We start from the raw sequence: 24,892 nt of genomic DNA on the forward strand, positions 1-24,892 counted from the left end.
CTCCAGGTACCTTTGGATTCTCTCTACCTCTGCCTCCCCACCACACTCACACACTCACACTCACTCATACACCCTCCTCCTCACTCACACACCGTCTAGCCTCGGAGATAGACCAAGAGGATCATTGTGCAAAGCCTGGGCTGTATGAATGGCTCCATTGTTCCAGGGCTGAGTCCCCAGAGCCAGCCGGTACGGCACTGACCAGGGCTGGGCTGTCCAGTGGGAGGTGCCCATGGGCCCCTGACCAAGGGCTGACCACACCTGGCAGGATACCCACTTCCCCTCCTTCCCCAGAGGGAGGAGGGAAAGAGCCTCGGTTTGACCCAGGCCTGAGCAGAGGGGAGCCTGGAGGATGCCTCCCACTCTCCAGTTGGCCTCCTGGCTCTGGAATGCTCTGGAATGCCAGGGCCTGGGGCACCTGCAGATGTACACTGTGAGCTGGCGCTTTGGCTCCGAGAGGCTGGGGTTCAGATGAGGAGTGGTGGCAAAGTGAGAAAAGGGAAGTAGACACATCAAATGCTTACTTATCCCTTCCCCACCTCCTGGTGTGCACAAATGTGGGTAGCCCGAGGGTCTGGGGGATGCACTGGGCCATACGGAACCACCTAGAAGCAGGCCTCCCCTGCCAAGTGGCTCACACCCCAGGAACAGGTCCAGGAAGCAGGACTTGCGGTTGCCTTTGGGCCGGATTCCCCAGTGCGTGACTTCTGTGTGCTGGCACGCGAGATGAATCTGTACACCTACCTGCCCAGCTTCTCTGGGACTCCTCAGAAGTGACAGTCTTGCCTTAGAGATAGTCTTGGCACCTCTCTCTTGACCTTATGCCCTTTAATGCTGCCTGTGAGATCCGGTGCAGGGCCCACTCTCTTCCTGCTCATCACCATCTGCCAGCAGGGAATGTGCCAGAAGGGCTTCCTACTTTCTCAGCACCAGCCAGAGCTGGGGAAGGGGTTGCCCTGGGGGCCAAATGAGATAAGCCCCCATGAGTGAGAGGTAATGAGGGGTGCAGGACGAGTGCAGGTGAGGGGTAAAAGGACAGGAGGCAGAACAGGGAGGGACTGGCCTGGAGGAAAGTGAGGGGATGAGGGGAAGCGAGTGTTTACCAGACAAGGATCCAGAGGCTTCTCTGGGGCTTGATTTCCTCCTGTCTCAGTTAAAAGAGACCAGACTGGGGTTCCTGGCTGTTCTAGGCAGCCCATCTCCCTAGAGTCTGAGCCAGGTTCCTGACAGCCTCCCAAAGTCCCAGCACACACCATTAGTTGTTCCCTGGGCCTAGATGCCGCCCCTCCTTCCTGTCCCTGCCACCTTGGTCTCTACCTGGGCCTTGCCAGTGCTCAGCTGGACTATGCACCCTGGTCTGAACCATCCGATCCAGGGGCCGAGGCTTCTGTGGGCAGGAGCAGAGGAGGGAGCCCAGCCCTCCCAGGATCCTGTCTTCTCTTGGCCACCCTCCCTTGCCATGGAAACAGCCCAACAGAGGCCTGGGAATTTTAATTGCAGCCCACAATCCTGTTCTATCTGCCCCCAATTCCAACCACCTTCCCAGTCCTGGTGCCTGTAAGAGATTACCTGTACCCTATTTTTAGATCAGAGGTCTTTAGCCCTCCTCAGGCCTTGTTTGCCTTTGGTCAATCTGTCCATCTCCTCAAAGCTCTGTGGCTGGGTGTCCCAGGTGGGATGCCCTGTGGGGGTAGGGGTAGCCTGAAGCAGAAGTTTCCAGATGAACACAGGCCCTGTGGCCATGTCTCTGCTCCCACAGCAGGCAGGTTCTGGGAAGCACTGGGGCAAGCACTGGATCCTGAGAGCACCACCTGATTCTTCTCAGCCTGGGTCTCTGGGGTCAGTGTGGTAATGACCAGCAGAGCGGCATGAGGAAGGTCAACATCTATGCTGGACCTCTTCCTCGGAGGGCAGCTCGGGAGTAGGCTCCTCCCTCAGGAGGAAGTGGACATCTGGATTTCTCTGACTTCTTCCTCCCAGAAACTTTGGGGGACTTGGATAAGACCGGCTCTGCAAGACCTGAGCTGGACCACTCGAGGCCAGAGGAAGGATGATGGAGCCCGAGGGATTGGCTGAGGACCAACGCAGACTGCTCCTGCTTCCCAACCACGAGGCCCAGGAGGGCCAGAGCCCTGTGCTGGCCAGGGTGGTCTGGGCAGCAGGTGTGTTGTGGCTTGGCTACTTACCAGAAGCAAATCACTTGGTTGCTTTGTTTCCTCCCCTCCACCAAGATTTGTTGACATCCTCTAATTTACTTGGGGCATTTTGTTCTGTAACTGGAGAAGGAGAGGGACTGTCTGTTGGGAGTGGTGCCAAGAAGAGGACTAAGGAGGGAATGGTGTCCTCCTCTTTGGCTCTTTGGCCTGCACTCAAGGCCCGTGGTTAGATGGTGCAGCCACCAGCAGGACAGCATCTTTGTCCAGAGGTCCTGGGGCCTAAGTAGCTGTGCTTCACAGCCCTGGGGACCTTGGACCCTTGTGTTGGGAAGATGCTGCTCTCTTAGCCTCTGGCAGCCCATGGTCTGAGGCTCTGGGGGCATCAGGAGTCACCCCTTTGCCTGGACGTTAGCCTCCCCACCAGGGTTCTAATCAGGCATAGCAGGGGCATAGCAGGAGGTGGGAGTCCTCCTTCAAGTAGCCTCATGGCCTTAAGCAAGTTCTAGAGCAAGAGCAGACAAATATGACAAGAGACAGCCTGCAGCACATGGGCTGGCCTGGGAGCAACACAAATTCCCTCGGAGGGATTCACAGAAACCCCGGAAGGTGGGGCAGTGGGGTGACTTTTCAAGGGGCTTTGGCTGAGGACTGGACTAGGCCAGAAAGGGCAAGAACGGGAATTGTGAACTTTTGCCAAAATGATACAGTTTTCTGACTCCAGGAGCTAGCAGGGCCTGGTGACGTCTGCGCCCAGTGACGCACGGCAGTCTTCTGAAGAAGACCTGGAATTGTATACATCTGAGGGAAGAGTGCAGCGTCTGGCCCGAGGTAAGGCCCTCAAATATTTGTTTTATTTCAACCACAAACAAGTTCAGGTCCCTCGATTTATCTGGAAGAGGAATTCATCCAGAATGTTGGGGAGAAGTGGCAGACAAGAGGTGTGGAAGAGACCTTTCCTTCAAAAAGTAGGAGACCGGGCTGAAAGCTCAACTCACTTCCTGAGTGGCCATCCGAAGTTAGGGTAAGTCACTTACCTGCTCTGGGTCTCGCTTTGCTCACCTGTGAAACGAGGGAGTGGGGTCGGCAGGCCTCTGGCGGCTCCTCCAGCCCTCTCGTGCACGGGCCTGGGCAGCAGCAGGCTTTCCACTTCATCTGTGGGAAACCAGGCTCTAGAGGACGGGTCTACTCGGCCTGCCTGCCTCTACCCAGATTTTCTGATCAGAACTTTCTCCACAGGTGCTGCGGGCCCGCAGGCCTGCAGTCTGGGAAGAGCCAGGAGCCACCCTCCCAGGGGTTCGCTGCCTTGTCAGCATCCCCAGTGAGACAGGGGAAATTGAGGACCGCGACGGCACATCTTAAATCAGAGCCTGGGCCATCCATCTCCCAGAATAGACTGAAATCACAAGGTGGGTGGCACACACTGCCACTGGATGGACAGGCAAGAGATATTAAAAAACTGAAGTCTGGAGCCCCCAAGTCCCTTAACCAATTTCCAAGCACCCAGGGGCCTGCGTGCCGGGGAGAGGGAAGGGCATGCTTCATATTAGAGTCCTCCAGGAGGGTCTGGGGGCTCTATTTCAGGAAAGCCCTTGGGCGTCTGGGGCCCTACCCCTGGCATCGTGCTCCCTGGCCCACTGGACCTCCTGCTCTCCCCCGCAGGCACCCCAACTGGCCAGGCTGACTGAATGTGGCCCGGCAGAGCTGTGAGGGTGTGCGGCCAGGCTGCTGGCTCCAGTACTGGCTCCGTGGCTGAGCAGCTCTGTGAACCTGGGCGAGCTGCTTCAAGTCTTTGGCCCTCAGTTTCCTCATCTGTAAAATGGGAATGGGAACACCTCCTTCCTAGGGTTGTTTTGGAGGAGAAACAAAATGATCCGCACAAAGCAAATAGCACAGTGCCTGGCACGAGGTAAGACCGCAAACATTAGCCACGAATATGAACCTTTTTAATATCCCACAAATAAGCCCAATCTGACTACTGTTGCTTCTCCCAGGCTTCTCTGCTCTTTTGCCTTTTTTTTTTATTTTTTTTTTATTTTTTTTTATTTATTTATGATAGTCACAGAGAGAGAGAGAGGCAGAGACACAGGCAGAGGGAGAAGCAGGCTCCATGCACCGAGAGCCCGACGTGGGATTCGATCCCGGGTCTCCAGGATCGCGCCCTGGGCCAAAGGCAGGCGCCAAACCGCTGCGCCACCCAGGGATCCCTCTTTTGCCTTTTTATATCTTGCCCATCCCTCAAGCCTCGGTTGAACTGCTGCCTCCTCCAGGAAGCCCTCCTTGAACAACTCTCCAAGGCTGCATCTTCCTGACTTTCAAGGCTACCTGTTTTGCACTTGATCACATTTGTGGCAATGGCTCTTTCCCACTTCACTGCCTGGGATCCAAATTCCCCAAGCAAAGCCCTGTACCTTTGTTTTCTGCTTCTTCTCTTTCCCTCCAAGTCACTTGCACAGTAGGTGCTCATGAACCACTCATGCTTTTTATCAATTGGGAGATTTCTGGAAACCAGAACCAGAATCCTGGTGTTCCTGAGACCAGGGCCTATGTCTATTTTTAGACTTTAAATATTCTTTTTTTTTTTAAATCCAAATTCCACTCTGTCTTTACATTACAACCACACCAATCTTTTCATGTCAGCCAGATGTACATTTCCCTCTTTTCCACCCCGAAATACACCAGAATTTGAAAAATGAGGTGCTGGATCTGAGAGTGTGAGATAGAGAAGGTGTTCTCTAAACCCTGAGTATTCTTGTCAGGCCAAAGTCTCAGGGAGGGATTAGCTCTGGGTGAAAGAGAAGGTTCTGATGGCTCAGCTCTGGGCTGTTAGAGGTTGGTTTTCTACGGAGGGACAAATGGAATTTTGAAACATGAAGTCCTTGCTTCTGGAAGGTCAGCACTCTTGTTAGCCATCCCAGAGCACTGCCACTCTGCGGGGGGCAGGCTGGGAAACGGATCTAGTCACCTTGAGATCAGGTTGGAGGACCGGCACTGCCATCTGCGGTGGGTGGAGGGCAGGCAGGGCCGCACACTAGAGGTGATCTTGGATCACACTGGGTCACACTGGGTCCTGCTTGATGGGGATCCACTGCCAGGCTTGAGGTGGGTGGGTGGGGGGATTGGGGGGAGTTCACAATTAAGATTTTGCAATTGTGACCAAGACAAATGATCACTGGTCTGGTGGGACCTTGGGAGCAGGGGCCTCCCTACCATCTAGTTCTAGGCGGAGAGAGTTTTTTGATGGTCTGAGTCCTGAGTCCCCTGGAGAAGTACAGGGCCCACGTTATCCTCTGGGGGAGTGAGGGACGGCTACCCTGGACACCCACCAGCCGATGGCAGCACCACCACGGTGGGATTATTAAGCACTTGCCATGTGCCAGACATTGTGCTGAGGGCTTACATGCATCTTATCATCTGGTGTTTCAGAGCAGCCCCACGAGGTGAGGACCGGTATCTCCATCTTCTGGCCGAGGAAACAGGCACAAAGGCTTTCCCAGGGTCCCTGGAGTTTTCAAGCCCTCCATGCCTGGGGCCAGTCTGGGAGTGATGGAGAGGCCACAACTGGAAGTCAGAGATTCAGATATGGGTGCAGATGGAAGCTGGCTGCCTTTCCCTGCCTGAGAAGAGAATTGTTTGGTCAGAGCTGAGGAGCAGCAGGGCTTCAGGCCGCCACGCAACCACCCAGCCTTCTGCAGACGAGGAAAAAGGCCTCCGTGGTGGCCAGCCCTGGCACGGGCAGACCCGGTGGCGGAGCTGGGATTCTCTGCCACGCTCGCCAGCTCGGGGGCCGCTGATCACATGGCACTCTGCCTGCTTCTCCATTCCACTCTTGAGAGGTCCAGGGGTCCGTTTGTCTTGTCACCAATGAGTCCCTGGTGCCCATGTAGGCCTGGCCTGCGGGAGATGCTCAGTCAATATTTGTGCAAAGAATGAAGAACTGAGGTGCTCAGCCTACTGGCTCTGGCTGTGATGGCAGATCTGCCCTCCAGAAGGGCAGCAGTGGCTGCACATTTCCACCTAGGAGTGCCAGGGGCAGTCTGGTGGGAAGGGGTGGGGCTGGCCTGGAGACTGTCCCCAGCAAATCCACCTAGGGGTGCCCCCACCCCAAGGCAGCCCCAGACCCTGCCCAGGAGGCACAACTGGAGCAGGGCAAATGATTCAGGTGCGCATCTGAGAGATAAAGGTTGGGGGATGGGGGGGTAACAGGCTAGGGGTGTGTGTTGGGGTACTGGCACCAAGAGGTGGATGGCTCCCGTTCTGGGTTCTGGAGGCCCTCGGTGGTGCTGGCCTGGGGCGGGGTAGAGGACATCAGGGGCCGGGGGCCCGGTTGGGGCTCCAGCTGCACTTCTTGGGGGACGCTCGGTGAGTGCCCTCGCTGGGAGGGCCCAGAGGGTATGGGAAGAGGTGCCAGGGGGTAGCCCGTGCCCTCGCCGGCCGGCGAGCCCCCAAGCCGGGGGTGTGGGTGTGGGTGTGGGTGTGGGTGTGGCCCCCTCCGGGCAGCTGGGGGCAGGGTGCGGGGAGGGGAGGGCCGGCGCGGGAGCCCGCCTGCGGTGGGGGCATCCGGAGCTGGAGGCCGGGGCGCGGGGCGGCGCGGGCGGCGCGGGGCGCGGGAGGGCGCGCGGGAGGGGCGGGACGAGGAGGGGGCGGGCGGCTCGGGGGTGGAGCCGGGGCCGCAGCGCCCGCCGCTCGCTCGGCGCTATAGCGGCCGCGGTAGCCAGCGCCGCCGCTCGGGGCTCGGGGCTCGGGGCTCGGGGCTCGGGGCTCGGGTCGCAGGCGGGCGGGCGGGCGCTCGGCGAGGCTCCGGCGGCTGCGGCGGCTGCTCTCCTCCGGCCCCGGGGCTGCGGCGCGCTGGGTCCCGGCTCCGGCCCCGGCCCCGGCCCCGGCCCGCGCCCCTCGGGCCCTCGCGCCCCGGTCCCCGGCCCCGCGCCCCGCCCGGGGAACGCTGTGCGCCGCCGGGCCGCCCCGGGCTCGCGCCCCCGGGCCATGAAGAGGGGCCCGTGAGGGGCGCGCGGAGGCGGTGGGAGAGGAGGGAGCGGGGAGGCCGAGCAGGAGGGCGCGGAAGGCGGAGGATGCCGCCGCCGATGCCGCCGCCGCCGCCCGCCGGCCCCGGGCGAGCCTGACTCCGGACCCGAGGATGGAGCCGGCGCTGGGCGCTGCCGCGGCTCCCGGGGCGCCCCCCACCAGGTACCGGCCGGGCCGGGCGGGCGGGAGCGGAGCGCGGCCGCAGCGGCGGGGGGCGCGGGCGGGGGAGACGCCCCTCCGCCCGAGGACGGTCGGCGGCGGCGCGGGCCGGGGTGCGGGGGTTCCCGGGCCGGGGCCGGGGCGGGGGCCGGGGCCGGGGCCGGGGCCGGGGGCGGGGGCGGGGGCGCGGCGACCGCCCCAGCCTCCCCGCCCCCACTCGGCGGGGGCAGCAAACTTGAGAGCGCGGCGGCCCCGAGGCGCCCGGCTCCCCGCGGCCACGGCGCGCACTCGGGGGCCGCTCGGGGCTCTCGCCGCCCCACAGCCCGCCCGGCTCGGGGCTGCCGAGGCGCCTCGCGACCCTGAGCTCCTACGCCTGCACCAACTTTCCAAACCGGGCTGCGCCGGGAGGCCGGGGGGCCGCCCCCGGCTTCCTGTCCCCCCGGCCGGGCTCCGAACCCGCACCAATCACTCTGCGACGAGCCGGGTCTCCCGGGGGGCGCGGGCCGCCGGAGGGATGGTGCAGAGCCCCCCTCGGGAAGGCAGAACCCCCCCACCCTCTTCCCAGGGTAGGACCCCGGGAGCAGCCCCTCCCGGGCTCCGGGAACCCAGTGCTTGCTTTCACAGTAACAGCCCAGAGTGGCCTGGCTGGGATGCTAGGGGTTAAAAGGTAAGACCTGAGGATCGTCCTAGGGTGGCACCTTGGCCTGATGTGCTGTGCCACAGGGTGCCCCCCACCCAGGCTGGCCGTTTCCCAGGATTAGGTTCCTCACCTCGGGTGCAGGTTTCTTTCCCATGACTTAAAACACTGCTCCTAAGCAGGAGGCTCCTGAGAAGGACAGCCTGGAGCCCAGCGTCTTTTGGAGGACTGGTAGGGCAGGGAGCAGAGGGGATTTAGGAGTAGGGGCCGGAGGCAGGCACCGAGGCTGGCAAAGTGCCAGCTGTGGCAAGCCAAAGGAACTGTAGGTATTAAGAGGTGAGCAGGTGGGGGCTAAGGGCCCACGTACCCACCTTCAGGGCTTTCTCATTTCCTTCCGAAGGGGCTGGCTGTCTTAGGCAGAGACCTTACCTGGGCAGGCAGTTCCAAGGCTCCAGTCCTCAGCAACTGGGGACACTCACAGGCATCACCATGACCCTGTTTCTTTTTCCAAGTGTTCTCACCGTCATGACTCACACATTGGATTCACCAGGGAGGTATCAAGCCTCCAGCCTACCTGTTCTCTACTCCTCCCCTCTGAGTCTTCAGGGAGCTAGTGGGGGAAAGGAGGGGGTGGATTTGCCCTTGGGCCTGAGCCCCCTGTGGGAGGCCTGGAGCCTGGCACTGCAAACTTTCATTTCCCTGCTAGGTCTCCACTGGGGCAGGTGAGCTGCCCTAGGCCAGGCCAGGGTAGGGGCAACTGGGAGGAAGTCTCTACTAATGATCCCCCCCCAAGCCTGCTGGGGCTTTGAAATCACAGTCACGCCCCCCCCTCCTGGCACACCTACTCAACACAACCTCCTCATCTCAAAGCAGAAACAGATTTCCCCCTCCCCCCTAAAATCCAAATTTCCCTCTTTGCTAAATATTGCAGTGCTTTTGGCCAGAGGTTCCCTCCTCGGCATCAGAAGTCGAGCTCCTCTCCCAGACAGCTTTCCTCCTCCCTTGCCTCTTGGCCACCTCTGCCATGTTCAGGCCCCAAGTAGGAAGGATGCAGATCCCCTTACCTCCCTGCCCCCCACCCACAGGAGGGTCCTAGTTCCAGAGGAAGGGTGGTGCTCATGGAGCTGATATAGGCGTTGTGTGTGTGCAGGCTTCAGACACAGAGGTGTGCATCTGTGCTCCCCTGAGGCTGCAGGGGGGGCCAGAAGCCAGGCTCTCATGGCATGGGGCGGGGGCGGGGGGAGGGCGGTGGTGGCCGCTGTACCCCTCGAGGATCCCTTTGCCCACGCCCCTATCTCCTTTCCTTGCCCACTGTGGCTCTCTCTTTACTTTTCTAACTCACTCTGCATTGGTGTGGGGAGGGAGCATTTGATATTCATAATCTGGTTCAGAGAAGGTCCCGAAGCCCTGAGTCACTGTATGGTTTCCATGGAAACAGACTTGTTCTGAGGACTCAGTGTAGCGCGGCAGCGGTGGGGGAGAAGGGAAACATATAGTAAAATCGCTCCACAAGTGTGGCAGGAGTTGGGCTGACTCCCTTTGATGGGGGCAGGGAGAGGCTGGGCAAGGCTCTGGGGTCCTTGCAGGAGGGGCTGCCTCTCCCACCCACTGGGGTCCCCCTGATCCGGAGCTGTTGAGCTTTACTTGTGGCTCTTGGCCGACTGCTACTTCTCCCATGGGCCTCCTGGCTAGGTGTCCAGGTGCATCTCTGCTGCCCTATGCCTCAATTTCTTCATCTGTGAAATGGGGAGGAAAGGGCACCTAACCTCTTGGGTGGCTATGAAGGTCAAATATGTTAATATGAGGAATGCACTCATAATGGAGCCATAGTAAACGTTCAGTAAGTGTTATGATTATTAATTCAGGGGGTTGGACGGAGCCCGCCACCCCCACCCTGTGCTGTCACCTGGGCAGCCTCCGTGCAGGTGGTCCTGACATCGGGCAGGGCTGGCCTCTTGCTTTGGGAGAGCTTCTCCCAGCTCCCCCAGCTGGGAACCAGCCATCCATTTCTTCCTCCCACAAAGCATTTATTTAGGTTGCGGAGGGCCCGTCACCGTGCTAGGGAGCCGTGGCTCCTGTTCAAACCCCACCTGTCTAGGAGCCTTGTGGGAACAAATCCTCCAAGTCCAGATGGATGGGCAGCTTTCTGCCTCAGCCTCCTTGGGATCGGGCCAGAGGGAGAGGGACAGGACAGGTCCAGGCTCTGAGGATAGAGAGAAGGCATTGGGGTGGGGCAGCTCTTGCTGATCCTGGAGAGGCCTCTCCTTCCTGATGAAAGAGAGAACAGGAACTCTCCAGAAAGAAAACAGACCCTGCCCTCCCCTTGCCACCCCCCCAGGTTAGAACTTCTGTTGCTGAAGTGTTCCCAGCACAGCCTACCAGTCTGGACAGCTCGGGGCTCCAGCCAACTGGGAGAGGGGCCTGCCCCCTTACCCCACAGCACCTGCCTCGGCAGGGTCACAGCGGTGCCCTGGGGACTCTGTGTGCACTGGGGATGGCTCAGCCAGTCTCCCTCGCCCCCTCGCCCTTCTGGGGCCTCCAGACGACCCCTCCTCCCCTCCTGTAGGGTGGCTTTTCAGCTCCACACTCGGTCCCTCACCCCCCCCATCACTACCAGCGCTCCACAGCTACCAGCCTTTCCTTCTATTTTACAGGTGAGAAAACTGAGATTCTGGTTTGCTCGTGCAGGGAACCGGGCTGTGGCTGCTCCCAGCTCCGCCCAAGCCCTGGGGATGCCCTTCCCACTTCCCTGGCTCTCCAGGTAGCCCCAGGTGCTGCCCGGACACTCCCCCCACCCCTCCCCAATAGCAATCTCCTGCCAAGGTTCTCCACCCCCCCCCCTCCCCCGGGTCTCTCTGGACCGCTTTGCTGTCCTCATTGGTGTTCACAACACCTTCCAATTTAATATCCTCTGCAAATTTCATTAACGGACTGTTTACTCCCTCTCTCAGGATCATTAATGAAGATGTCAGATAAGATCTGACCCCCTGCTGGGGCTGGGCAGCCCTGCCCCCACTCCCGGACTCTGCCCCTCAGCCCCTTCCCCCTGGACTCTGCTCCCCAACTCAGGACCCTTGGGACCTGCTCCCTCCTGCCTTTGGCCCCATGACAAGTGCTGAGGGCCAAGTCTGTTTGAATTAATTTCGTAAGATTACTTGAGGCGCTGTATCAAATGCTTTGCTAAAAATCAAGATATATTACCCTGCCTGCATTTCCTTCATCTACCGGTCTTGTAATTCTATCAAGAAAGCTATCAAGTTTGTCAGGCATGATTTGTTCTTTATAAATCCCCACGGTGCCACGTGGGGCACAGAGTTCCCACGTTTTCTAAATGTTTAGAGATTCCCTTTTCGTGTTTGCTCCTTGATTAGAGCTGGAAGGCTGTGGGCTGAGAATTGTGGGGAGAGCTCATCTCCTCCTCTGGGATGGGGAGTGGGGCCCGGCTCTCCCCTTCTCTGGGTCTCCGTTTTTGGGCAGTGAGTTTAGTGGCCATCGTGTCCTGGCAGCGTGCTGCAGGCCCCAGGCTGGGTACCCAGGCATGGGGGGTGTGGATGAGGGCCTGTTGTTCTCTCTTGGGGTTCGGCAGGCAGATGAGGAAGACAGGCAGGTGTGAAGCCAGCATTCTGAAAGTATCATCATTTGAGTGATTGCCTCCAACCAGGTACGATGCTCAGATCATTTAAGCCCCTCCACTGCCCTGGGAGGGGGGTGTGGGTGGGCTCCCTCACCTGGGAGAGGTGAGGACCTCACACTCAATGCCCTATAGCCTGAGTCCAGTTCCCCGCCCCTGCTACTTCTGAGCTGTAGGAGCAAGTCACTTCTGTGAGCCTCTGTCGGTCGCCTGTGTCGAGTCTGGCTGTAGTCCTTCCTCCCAAGCTTGGAGAGAGGCTCCAAGAAAGTGGTGCATGAAAGGCTCTTAAGATGGTGCTAGGCCCTCAGCGAGCAGCCATTATGTCATATCGAGGTCCCTGTTGGTGTGGGGGCAGAGGTACTCATCTGAGTTCCTGTTCGCAGTGGGTGGCTCTCCCTGACAGGTTGCACCACACCAGCATCCTGGCACAGGGGCAACCAGCTGTGGGCTGGTGGCAAGTTCCAGGCTTGGGAAGCAGGGAGACCTTATCCTGGTCTTGAGCCCAAACCTTAAACCCCATTCCAGACCATGTCAGGCCAGGTGGTAATAAAGACATTCTTGGGTATCCTCTTGGCTGAATAGGATTTGGACATTCCTGAGCTTTTTGGCCAAGAAAATACACTTCCCTCTCCTTGCCTAGCCAGAGGGTTTTGACTGCTGTCTGTCAGGTGTGATGCTGCACCAGGCATGTCCACACCCATCACCTCTTCCAGTCTTCATGATAATCTTCCTTTTTGGCATTCAGCTGGGGAGGGAGAGCCCCCTGGGAAGTGGTGAAGTGGCATAGACCTGCTTGGTGTGCCAGGGAATCAGTCAGGCCACAGGCAGCCCCCCATCCCTCCAGCTGACACCCCGGGGACCTGATCCTTAGAGATGGTCAACTGGTGTTGGATGAGCCCATGTGTAGGTCAGGGTGGATGCCTGGGACCCCGGTGGCCAGCTTGGCCCCAGCACACCCTGTCCCTGCCCTGGTCTCTGGGTTGCAGGGTGATGCTCTTACTCTCGGGCATGGCCTGGGGGCTTATGTTTTGCAGTTAGGGCCAGGGATCGGGGGTCCTCAGAGCTGAGCTCGAATCCTGACCTCACCACAGACCAGCTGCACACACCTGGATAACCCCCCCTCATTGGTTTCTGCCTCACTGCTCATCTGTGAAGGATGGCAGTGGTACCTGCGGGTAGCACCCACTTGCTGTGAGCCAGGACTGGGGTCATCTCTGGGTATCAGGTCCCGCAGCCCCCTCCGTCCAGTGTGAGAGGCTCAGGTGAGCCTCTCCCATGCCCAGGCCTCATCCCCAGGGGCCAGCCTGGGTAGAGGCTGGAGACTCCAGCATCTGGGGACAGATGGCCCCCCTCCCAGCCCCCCCAGCAACGGCTGCTGGTGCTTCAGCTCCTGTTGGAGCTTTTCCATCCTTGAAGCTGGGAGGATGGGCCGAAGCCCGGGTATCCAGGGGGTGGAGCCTGGGAGCTATTCCGACTCTGGCTGTGGCTGCTGGGGAGGGCTGGGATGGGGGGGGGGGGCGGACAGGAAACCGGGGCCTTTCCGCCCAGTGTCGGGGCAGAAGGGTCCGCCTACCACAGGCCAGGCTGTGGTAGGACCGGCCTGAGGGAACCGGGCCCTTCTGACTCATCCCTCCTCCGTGAGGCGCCGGGCACACTGGGGCCTTGTGCCAGGAGGTCAGTCACTCTCCCCACTGCTGGAGAAAACTTTCCTCGGGCCGGGCCAGGACCCCGCCATCTGTTGGGCCCACAGCAGGATCGCGGGGCAGTCTCTGCCGCCCTGACAGCAAGTGCCTCCAACCACACAGGCTGTGGGAGCTTCGGGGGAGGGGGCTGTGGCATCTGTTTTAACTTCTTAAACATCTTCAGGCCATTACAGCTGGTCTGTGGGTTTGAGGAGCCCCTGAAAATCACACTCTTTGTCCTTACTTAGTGAGGACTTGCTCAGTGGCCGGCACTGGGCTGGGCTCTTGATGTTTATTGGCTTTCTGCCTCACAACCCCAATATTTGGAAGGTCCTGTGAGTGTCTTTCCCATTTCACAGACGAGGACAACCGAGGTCTGCAGGGGGTTAGGTGCCTTGCTCAAAGTCTCCCAGCTATAAAGCCATAGCAGTGGGGTTCAGACCCAGGCCTGTCTGGCCCCACAGCCAGGATGCCCAACTACCACCCAGTTACACCTGTGGGTAACTTTTCAGGCCCCCCTGGGTGTCTCCAATGTCATGATGTGTGGACATCGGAGTGACCTGCTCTGGAGCTACCAGAGCTCCTGAGGCAGCTGAGTGTCTCTACTGAGGGTGAAAAGTTGGTGGACAGTCACTCTCTGGAACCATGACTGTGTGAACTTGCCCTGCCCCAGGTGCCTGGAGGAGGTACTGGTTCTGCCCTTGGGGTCCGTGGATGGATACGGGGCCTGGGGACTCTAAAGGCTGTGTTGGTGCAGATCCTGGGGAGAAGGTCCACAGTCCTCACAGTGTTTCAACTTGTAAGGGTATCACCCCAAAGGGAAGTATTACTGCCTCCCATCTCCCCTGAGCTGACCCAGACCACAGAGGCTGATTCTGGACCCCATGGGTTCCCTGGAAGCTTGCACTGGCTGAATTATGTGTTGGCATACTGCTCACCTTGAAGGAGTTCTGGAACAGGACCCCATGAAACTTGTCTTCAGGCTTCTTAGATATGAGGTCTTGAGAATGGCAGGCTGTGCTCAGGGCTCTCTAGGGGACCCCTCGGGGGAAATCTGGTGCTGGATTCGATACCAGGAATAGTCAGGCATCTCTGGAGCAGATGTAATTCTCACCTCATGGATCCTCTGAAGCGTGAAATATTTCCCTTTTCCCATTGGCTGCTGGGTAGCTCTGATCCATATGCAAAGCCCAGAAGTATCTTGGCTTCTTGTCTGCTAACCTGGCTTCTAGTTCTTTCGGACTTTCATACCCTTGTTTTTCATTTGCCTCAGTTCATGACCTCACTTGAAGGAAAAAAAAAAAAAAAAAAACCAATCTCACTTTAAGGAAGAAAAAAAAAAAACACCCAACCTTGCTGTTTTATGTTTTAGCCTTAACTAAACAAACATCTCTGGTGGGTCAGGCCTGGCTACCTCCCCTACCCAGGGATTAAGCACTTCCTTTCTGCAGTCTCAGAGGCCTGTTTGCCAGCTCCTTCCTCCCTGCCTGTTCCCCCCTGCCCCTTGCTCCAGATCTTGGGGCTCTGTAACTGGCTCCTGAGGCTGGTCAGAATTATAGTGTTCGGGATGTTTGTTCTATACCCCCCCCCCCCCCCCCCCATCTCCTCAGGGCTTCACAAACTTTTTCGGAAGAAAAAGTTGAGGAGTCACTTCCGCAACTCAGGCTTCGCTGCTCCCCACAGCCCCACGTCCCCTGAGGGTCTCCCTCTGTTTCAGCTCCTGCCTCCCCTCTCTGACTGCTGTCCTTAGTGCCCTGCCTGAGCCCACAGAGTCCAGTTCTGGCGGCAAGGTAGTGACTTTGACCCTGGTGCCTTGGAAGTGGAGGAGGGGAGAGCTGGCTGGCAGTTCTTGCATGGGGTGGGGTGGCTTTGCTCTATCCCAGAAAATTAATCAACTCAAATGGGACTGAGGCTCAGTGTAGAAACACCCCCCACCCCACCCTCTCAGCCCTCCCACTGGGGCAGCTGGGGTTACCAGTTCAGTGCGAGTTCTCTCTGTGGTTGTGTATGCATGTGTATAAATACTACCCCCCCATGCATCCCCTTTTTAAAAACAAGAAGTAGTAATACACTATTGCACATGTGTTTTCTGGCTCTAATTTTTTCATTCTTGGGTGATGGCTCCACATCACTGACCACAGTTGAAAAGAAAGTCCTCGGGCCGGAGAGAATACTTGGAAAGTAGAGGTGAAGCCTCTAAAGTGCCCATGGATGGGCTTTGGGGGGGTCCAGGGGCCTTCTGATTGTGTGTATAAAGTTGTGGATACAGATGAAGCTTTCTGGAAAGAGGGACCGTGTGTCTCCAAGGGGCCTGTGGCCCAGAAAAGGCCAACGGCACAGCTCCGGGGTTGAATGGGATTTCATAGAGCAGGAGGTGGGGGGTGGGGGGCTAACTCAGCAGGAGGCGGAGCCCCTTGGGGGCTGCCATGGACTATGGTGGCTGTAGGGATGCGGCCCAGCTGCCAGCCTGATATCTTCTTGGAAGATGACTGGGGCTTTCCCACTCCCAAAGGAGCATGCCCCTGCCAGCAACGAGGGTGGCCCTGACGCTGAAAATGGAGCATGAGGCCTTTCTGGGATCAGGACTCCAGTGGTTGGAGCTTGGAGGCCCTTAGAGTCACTGGATCTATGGAGAAGTCGAGGCACAGAGAGGCCAGGGGATGTGTCCAAGGCGGCCAGAGAAAGCAGAGGCTGTTCCTGCCTGTGACATTAAATTCAGTGTTCCTTCCCCTGCCAGAGAGGAATGAGACTGGGAGGAGGGGCCCTGTGGATGAGCCGAGGCTGCCCCTTGCTGCTTGCCTCTGTGTGTGGGTGAGGAAGGGAGGGTGCACAGAGCAGAGGCCACAGCCCGGGTCGGGGTGTCATCATCACACCTCAGGGCAGCCTGCAACGTCACCTCCCTCTGGCTGGATCCTCACCCGAGGATCGAGGATCGAGGATCCTCAGCGGAGGCCGCAGCCAGCCGGCCAGGAATTCTGAACGCAGCAAAGCCGCGGGGCGAGAGGCCGCACTGCAGGACGCGGCCACGAGGGGGCAGCACGCAAGCCGCTGCGGTGCCCCCGCCGGCTGGGAGAGGAGCCCAAGGAAGAAGGGGCAGTGGGCAGAGGCCTGCCTGGCAGAGGTGTGGGCACCGCAGCCGCGGAGAGGGTCTGCCTCGCCGTCAGAGGCAGTGAGAGCTGTCCTCGGCTGCTTACCCGAGGGACAAAGCACACAAGACATTTAATGATGCTAATAGTCACACACATTTATCGAGCGCTTCCTTTCTGCCAGGCACCGTGTTAACGGATTAGTCCTCGCAACAGCCTTGTTAAAATGATCCCCATTTTCCAGGTGAGAAAACAGAGGCCCAGGGAGATTAAGACACCTGGCCATCAGTGGGGCTCGTCCCAGAGCCGGTGTCCCTAGCACGAAGGCTGTGCCATATTCTGTGCCTGACATCGACTAAATGCTTTAATTCTTTCAATTCTTGCAAATGCTACTGTGGTTTTACCCCCTTTATGGGTAGGGAAGCCGAGGCTCAGAGACAGCAAGTGAATCCAGGTCTACACAGCTGCTGAGTGGTATCCAGGTGGGTCTGGTTCCATGGCTTGAGCTCTGAGCTCTGAATTCCAGTTCTCTGGCGTAGAGGTGTTTTTCACTCCCACCCTGTGCCCTAATCTGAAGGCGGCTGACACTGACACCTGAGCTTTCTGCTGGGGGTTCACCAACTCCACTGCCTTCCCACAGAAGTTCCAGATCCTGGGCTCCTGTGTCTAAGGCTTGTCTGGATTTTGGCTGCCCAGGGGTGGAGAAAGGTCATGCCAAAGGCTGCTCAGAGCCCAGGGAGGGGCCGCGGGGCTCACAGTCTGGCTTGGAGGACACGGGGATTGAACAGTTCCTTGCAGTGGCCAGAGCTCCCCTGGGAACAGCAGGACCTGGCCCCGGGGCCTCTGGTTTCCAGGGCAGATGCCTCCAGCATACCAAGGAAGCTTGGCCAGTCCCAAGCCCGGCTCTGCCAGGCTGGCAGGAGAGCAGGGGCATTTCTAGGAGGGTCTGACTCTCTTCATCTTCCTGTTCCCATGCCCTAGCTTTGCCCTCCTGGGAGGTAGCGGGATGGCCTGTGGCTGGGCCTTTGAACACACTCCCCTTGTTGGGGCTCAGGCTATAACTTGTGAACCTGAGTCCCACTTTCCTAGGGATTCATAACATCGACATCCTTCAGTTACTTCTGATTTATTAGCCAAGGCAGCAGTTTCTAATCCTGGCCTTGAGTTTCTCTGGGTTGGGGTGGGGAGAGGTGGTAGAGAGAGAACCTTCAATGCTCCCCTCTATGGGTGAATCTTTGAGTTCAGTGAAAGCTCTTCCAGCCTTCTGTTTCCTGTCTTGGTGGGGACCCCAGGGGGTTAAATGTAGGGGGTCAAGGAGAAGGATTGGAGCACACTGCCTGGGCTGGAATCCTGGCCCTACCCCTTACTAGGATTGTGAGCTGGGGAAATTCATCTAACCTTGCAGAGCCTCAGCTTCCTCATCTGTAAAATGAGGGTATGACGACATCAACCACACAGGGTTAGTGTGAGGGCGAGAGGTGTTTTTCACTCCTCCCCCGTGCCCTGATCTGTGACCCCCCCTGGGATAAGCATCATGAATGCCCAGTAAGTGCTCGCCTTCCTTCATGCTTCCCCCCACTCCCCATAATTCCTAGAACAGTGCCTGGATCATGCTGGCTGTCTGACAGATCTTTCTGAATAACTACCCAATGAAACGGCATTGCAACTGGAGACTCTTCCTTAAATAACTTAAAAATATTACCTGGCACTGTTATTAGTGGTATTCCCTACCTGTTCTTTAGAGGCATCTGTCTTCGGGCACTTAGGCAGGATGGGCCTGCATTTTGCAGGAAAATCTAATTTAGTGCACAGAGGTGGTTCTCTGCGGGCACCTCATCCAACCCTGTTGACGGAGTCAGTGTTGTCTGCTGCCCTGGGTGAGACAGGGGTGGGATGCGGTGTGGTCAAGTTGTGGTTTTCTCTGATCACGTTAGAGGTTCCTAAGAATTAGACTGCATCCTTCCCGTATTTACTGCCACTTGGTGACATGGTACTCTTCCCTGTAGGTACTAAATGGAGTTTCAAACTTAAAATAGGACTCCGAGGGACGCCTGGGTGGCTCAGTGGTTGAGCAGTCTGCCTTTTTGACTCAGGGCATGATCCGGGGATCAGGTCCCACATTGGGCTCCTGCGGAGGAGGGCCTGCTTCTCCCTTTGCCTGTGTCTCTGCCTCTTTCTCTCTGTTTCTCATGAATAAATAAATAAAATCTTAAAAAAAAAATAGGACTCTGAGGCCCCAGCTGGCCCCAGAGCCCCAGCTGGCCCATTGTCATCTCAGCCCAGCCTCTGTACCCCTCCCCAAGGGAACCAGACTGCTTCAACTCTGTGTTTTCTCCACTAAGCTAATTGTAAAGGGGCCAGAGCACTGGCCTCAGAGTCCGACGCAGAGGGAGTTGAGGCTCTGCTGCTCCTTATTTGCTTATGCATGTCTGCTTAGTCTTTGAGCCTCAATTTCCCCACCTGAACAATGAGATGAGGCCTCTGACTTCCCAGAGGGGGCTGTAAGGAATAGATAGTGTGACGTTCTGACTTGGCCAAGCCAGGCAGCACTGCAGGTTTGGGAAGTGAGAATCCACTAACCCCTCCCCCAAAGGAGTCACACCAAATAGCGGGATATGGGAAGACTATTCACAAACCACAAGTTCACCCCCTTAGTCATGGGCCTTGATCAACAAGACTGGACAGCAAAGGGAAGGAATATAAGTCTTGCATTGCAGATCGTCTCTACCCTTGTAATGCCGGGTCTCTCTGTTGCCAGTTAACAAATGGGCTGGGGACAATCTGATGCAGGTATGGGGGCCAAGTACGTGTAAGCTGGAGGAGCAAGGCCAGGTCTCCTCAGAGGGAAAGAGTGTGGGCTCTGGGGAACCTGCTAGACTAGTGCGGTAAGCCAGGCATATGAACTCAGGCTGCTCACTCCACCTCTCCGTGCCTCAGCTTTCTCGCCTGTGAAATGGAGCTCATCCTGGCTTCCCGTGAAGAATAAATGAGTGAATGCAGGTAAAGGGCTTAGGAAGGACTTGCCAGACGCTAACCGAAATAATGCCACAGTCTTGGTGTTTTAACTTAGAATCCGCGGACAGCATCAAGGTCAGGAACGCTCCCTGGTCCACTTTTGCTTGGAGTTTTAGGTAGCTGGTCTCCTCTCCCGTGCGGTTGAAGAAGAGCCTCCCTCCCCGCCTGTCCCTTCCGTGCGGGTGACAGCGTCCAGGCTGTGTAGACGGAGCTGCCATTGCCACCTGGAGGTCTGGGGTGAGCTCCCCTGCCTTGTTGACTTCCACTAAACCCCTCTTGAGGAGTCACTGAAAAAGTCCAATTTTGAAGGGTCAGCCTGTTCTGTTGATTTAAAATGCAGAACCAGTCAGGGCTGTGCTCTGGCCTAATTTTCTAGAATAGCTTTGACTCTGATACTGTTCCATTGTTGGGGGCTGAGCACGGTGTCTGGTTGGGTCGGTCTGGTCACCAGAACTGAACGGAGCTAGCTAGGGCTCGGGGAACTTGTGGCCAGTGGATTACTTTGCAGCTCCTTTGGATGGTGGGGGTGTGTGTGGGTCCTCCCTGGGGTGGCTGCTGTGTGGGGTGCCAACTCTTGGTCAGGTGTGGGTGCAGGCTTGCTAGCATCCTGCCCACTGGGTCCTGGTGTGAGGGACTCTGACTTGCGATGGGGGGATAGGTAAGGGGTGGGGGAAGTGGGTGGAGGGCTCAGGAGTCAGGGGGCCAGATCAGGGGATAAAAGGTGGCACTGGGGTCCTTGTCACCTGGCCCTGGGGGCAGTCTGTGGGGCACAGGACACAGGACAGAAGGGGTGGGAAGGGCGGTGTTGACAGGCCAACACCCCCTCAGAACCCCTCCCTTCCCTCTCTCTCTGCAGTCTGTTGGCCACAGGGCAGCTGCACACGCTGGGACTGCCGGCTAGGCCAGGACGCCTGGCAGCTGCGGACTCCCTAGCTCGGAGCAGCCCCTCTTTGGTGAGTGGTGGGGTCCTTCCCGCATTGGCTCTTGGAGCAGCCCCAGCCCTCCCCCAGGTAGCTGAGCCGGCCTCTCTTGGGGGCGACTTCCCGATGCTCGGGCTGGCACCTTGCTCTGGACCTTTGGCACACCCTTCATTTCCCTGCTCTCCTGCCCCCACCCCCTCCCCCGCCCATGCTTTCTCCATTCCTTGAGATGCCATTTCTGGCCCACTCGCTCCTCTTCTCTCCATCCTGCCTGGTTCCCTGGGGCCATTGCTGGGTCACAGTGGGGTCTCCGTGGGGTCTCTGAGCACTCCCTGTTGGCAGAGAGCTGAGAGCCTCATGGGGGAGGCCCTTGAGGACTGGCTGGGATGGGGGTCCGGAGGAGGCAGTCCCTCTGCTGTCTGTGGGGGTCATCTGCCCCACACCTAGACCTCTGACCCCAGTGGCCAGGAGTGAACTTGGAGGGTGCTAGAGCCTGGGAAAGGATGCTATTCAGCAGCCTCTGGATCTGTCTCTGCTCTGGGCCAATTGACCCTCATTGACCCTGGGAGCCCAGGAGTCCTCCTCTGGAGTAAACTGGTCACCTGCATCCCAAAGTTGGGGGCTTGACACAGTTGTCCCCATCTCCTGGCCCAGTGGGCATCGGTAAGCTGGTACTCAGTGTGTGCAGGGGTCCTTCCTGCAGGGGGCTATGGTAGGAAGGTGGCATCTGACATGAGCTCTTTTTTCCTCTAGGGGTGGGCAGGAGATGGAGGAAATATGACCACATGGGGAACTGGGTGGCTGTTGTGGGGATAGAAGATGCAGGCGGGCCCAGAGATGCTGGCAGGGGTGACAGACAGTGGCAGGGCAGTGTCTTGGGACAGGAACTGGTGGGCCTCTGAGTGTGTGAACTGGGGAAGTTAGCTCCTTGCCCAGTGGGGCCACACTAAGGAACTCGAGGTTCATGATGGGAGTCCCCTGCAGCATTTGTGAAACTGCATGTGGGGAGTCCATTTGTTCGGTCCCCAGAAGCTCCCAGGAGTCCCCCGAGGATGTAAAGTGTAGCCTAGAAGCTGCTCAGTCCTTGGGTGCATGTGTGAGCATCGTGCAGGGAAGTGGGTATGTCCTTGGCCCCCCTGGAGGCCAGGCCTTCTAAGGGAGCAGGCTGGGGCCCCCAGCCCCCACCCCACAGCCGCGGAGGGCAGGCTGCGCCTGACGGCCGCCCGCCTTTGCCCACAGACCTCGCATGGTGGAGAAGCAGCCCCATGAAGGTGCCCAGCCATGCAATGTTCCTGGAAGGCCGTCCTCCTCCTCGCCCTGGCCTCAATCGCCATACAGTACACGGCCATCCGCACCTTCACCGCCAAGTCCTTCCACACCTGCCCGGGGCTGGCGGAGGCGGGGCTGGCCGAGCGGCTGTGCGAGGAGGGCCCCACCTTCGCCTACAACCTCTCGCGCAAGACCCACATCCTCATCCTGGCCACCACGCGCAGCGGCTCCTCCTTCGTGGGCCAGCTCTTCAACCAGCACCTGGACGTCTTCTACCTGTTCGAGCCCCTCTACCACGTCCAGAACACGCTCATCCCCCGCTTCACCCAGGGCAAGAGCCCCGCGGACCGGCGGGTCATGCTGGGCGCCAGCCGCGACCTCCTGAGGAGCCTCTATGACTGTGACCTCTACTTCCTGGAGAACTACATCAAACCGCCGCCCGTCAACCACACCACCGACAGGATCTTCCGCCGCGGGGCCAGCAGGGTGCTGTGCTCTCGCCCCGTGTGCGACCCCCCGGGCTCCGCCGACCTGGTGCTGGAGGAGGGGGACTGCGTGCGCAAGTGCGGCCTGCTGAACCTGACCGTGGCCGCCGAGGCCTGTCGGGAGCGCAGCCACGTGGCCATCAAGACGGTGCGGGTGCCCGAGGTCAACGACCTCCGGGCCCTGGTTGAAGACCCAAGGTTAAACCTCAAGGTCATCCAGCTGGTCCGAGACCCGCGGGGCATCCTGGCCTCCCGCAGCGAGACCTTCCGCGACACGTACCGGCTCTGGCGGCTCTGGTACGGCACCGGGCGGAAGCCCTACAACCTGGACGTGACGCAGCTGACCACGGTGTGCGAGGACTTCTCCAACTCGGTGTCCACCGGGCTCACGCGGCCGCCGTGGCTCAAGGGCAAGTACATGCTGGTGCGCTACGAGGACCTGGCCAGGAACCCCATGAAGAAGACCGAGGAGATCTACGGCTTCCTGGGCATCCCCCTGGACAGCCACGTGGCCCGCTGGATCCAGAACAACACGCGGGGCGACCCCACCCTGGGCAAGCACAAGTACGGCACCGTGCGCAACTCGGCGGCCACGGCCGAGAAGTGGCGCTTCCGCCTCTCCTACGACATCGTGGCCTTCGCCCAGAACGCCTGCCAGCGGGTGCTGGCGCAGCTGGGCTACAAGCTGGCCACGTCGGAGGAGGAGCTCAAGAACCCCTCCATCAGCCTGGTGGAGGAGCGGGACTTCCGCCCTTTCTCGTGACCAGGGCTCCGCGGGTGGGGGTGAGGGGCACATGGTGTCGGTTTTGATAAAATGGACCGTTTTTAACTGTTGCCTTATCTCCCCCTCCCTCTCCGACCCTGTCTTTGTGTCCTTCTGGCCCCTCCCAGCCCCCACCCCCGGCCCACCCTCCACTTCCTTCTGCCTCTATTTTGTCTCTGAAATTTGCACTATGTCTTGGACAGGAATCACTGGGGCAGAGGGGGCGAGAAGCGGGGTACAGCCCCCAGCCCACCCCATTCAGACACACGGATGTTGGGTCTCTGCGTGGATGGTGACAATGTTTACAAGCACCACACTCACACATTCACATACGCACACATGCACACACCCGGGCGCCCGTGAGGAGAGATACCCCAAACCATGGAACTTCTGCAGCTTTTCCAGTGGCCCAGTGGTCAGGGTATGGTAGTTTTTGCACTGTCTTACTTCCACAAGGTAAGAGGTTAAAAGCAAAAAGGCCACCCCTCTCTAATTTATGAATGGTGTCTAAGCCCTCCCCATCCTGCTACCTGCCCTCAATGCCCATCGCCCCCCCGCCTTGGAGCAGAGAACCTGCCCCCTCTCCGCCCCCTGCCCCTGCCTGCCAGTGAGCAGGTTTTTACTGTGAGGTGAATGTGGACCTTGTTTATTTTTTCCAGTCTGTGGCGATGCTGTCTGTCTGTCTGTCTGTCTGTGTCTTGTGGCTGCCCCTGGACCAGTGATGGCTGATAAATCTTATGGGTTTCTGATTGATCTTGGGGTCCATCTGTGATATTTCTTTGTGCCAAAAAGAAAAAAAAAAAGAGTGGATCAGTTTGCTAAATGAACATTGAAATGCTTTATCTGTGTTTTCTGTAAATAAAAGAGTGCAATAATATCTGAGTGTGATTGTGGGACGTTCTGAACAGGCAAGGGCAGGCATCGGTGGGGCCCACCGTTTCTGCTTTTGGGGATGAGAGAGAGAGAAGGAGGTGGAGGTGGGGATTCGGTGGCCAGTCTGGCTTTCAGAACACATGTCACCCTATCACTGTCGACACCAAGTTCAGTGATTCATTTCCTTTTTTTTTTTTAATATTTTATTTATTTATTCATGAGAGACACACAGAGAGAAGCAGAGACATAGGCAGAGGGAGAAGTGGGCTCCAGTGGGGGGCCCGATGTGGGACTCGATCCGAGCCAAGGGCAGACCCTCAACCACTGAGCCACCCAGGTGCCCCTCAGTGATTCATTTCCATTCAGTTGGTGGAGACCAGGCACCTTAGAGCCAAGGATGATGTTCGAAACATTTAACAAGTGCTATGGCTGGCTGAATCAGTGTCCAGAGGTCAGGCTGAGATCTAGGTGTTGCCCCTTTATTTGCTGGGAGGGGGACTGTTCCCAGGGTGGGGTGGCTCAGGGCCATGGCTGGTGTCAACTGGCCTGGAAGTATTTCTGCATCATGACAAGTGGTGCAGGTGTACCGGTATCTACCCTGCTGGAGTATCAGCTGTGCTTACTTCCCTTCCCATCCTTGGCAGTCTAGCAGCTTCCTCCAAGCATGCAACTTCCCCAGCTATTTCAAGAGAACAGCTGGGCCCTGGGGTGGAGGTCACAGCTCTGTTGTCCTGGGACAATGAGCACCCCTGGGATCAAGCCGTCCCAGTGGTCCGGGGCTTCCTGAGGAAACTCACTGCTGGGCTATATGAGTTGGGAGGATATGGATTCAGCAGCCATAGCAAGTAGCTCAGATAAAAGTAGGGTCATCAAGATAGGCTATTTTGTTTCCTCCTCCCTTAACAGCGTGTGCTGGCTTAAACCCGTCAGGGCTGATACGGTGGCCCTGAATGGTGTGCCCGGATATGAGGGGTCCAGGCTCTTTCCGTCTCGTTGCTGCTCCATTATTCTGAGGTGTTGCCCTTGGCTATGTTGTCCAAGATGGCGCACTAGGCAGTGGGGAGGAGAAGAACAAGAAAGGAGGGCATAGCCCTTCCATTTGTGAGCAAATCCCCAGAGTTATGCACCTCACTTCCACTCATGTCTCATTGGCTAGAACCTGGTCAGCTGGGCCACATGTAATCACAAGGGAGGCTG

At 58.2% G+C, this 24,892-nt stretch overlaps 1 protein-coding gene and 1 long non-coding RNA gene across 9 annotated transcripts; one reads left to right on the top strand and one right to left on the bottom strand.

Annotated features, from left to right (window-relative positions):
- Positions 1-124: 124 nt before the first annotated feature.
- Positions 125-8,751, bottom strand: LOC125752879 (uncharacterized). Of its 5 annotated transcripts, none has more exons than XR_007403429.1 (4): positions 8,105-8,751; positions 5,554-6,047; positions 3,216-3,308; positions 125-2,276 (listed from the first exon to the last, which is right to left on the bottom strand). It is a non-coding gene; the product is annotated as an uncharacterized LOC125752879 (long non-coding RNA). The 5 variants fall into 5 exon arrangements; XR_007403427.1 differs by having other exon boundaries at positions 125-1,682; positions 2,187-2,276; positions 3,216-6,047; XR_007403431.1 differs by having other exon boundaries at positions 125-956; positions 1,104-2,276; positions 3,216-6,047.
- CHST1 (carbohydrate sulfotransferase 1) lies at positions 7,100-23,699 on the top strand. Of its 4 annotated transcripts, none has more exons than XM_049096242.1 (4): positions 7,100-7,337; positions 19,422-19,622; positions 20,242-20,338; positions 21,545-23,699. In XM_049096242.1, the coding sequence occupies exon 4, from the start codon at positions 21,587-21,589 to the stop codon at positions 22,820-22,822; it is 1,236 nt and encodes a 411-aa protein (XP_048952199.1). In that variant the 5' UTR covers positions 7,100-7,337; positions 19,422-19,622; positions 20,242-20,338; positions 21,545-21,586; the 3' UTR covers positions 22,823-23,699. The 4 variants fall into 4 exon arrangements, with proteins under 4 accessions (XP_048952199.1, XP_048952198.1, XP_048952200.1 ...); XM_049096241.1 differs by having other exon boundaries at positions 19,441-19,622; XM_049096243.1 differs by having other exon boundaries at positions 19,502-19,622.
- Positions 23,700-24,892: the final 1,193 nt, after the last annotated feature.

Source organism: Canis lupus, chromosome 18 (assembly GCF_003254725.2).
Source record: "Canis lupus dingo isolate Sandy chromosome 18, ASM325472v2, whole genome shotgun sequence".
Lineage (NCBI taxonomy): Eukaryota > Metazoa > Chordata > Mammalia > Carnivora > Canidae > Canis > Canis lupus.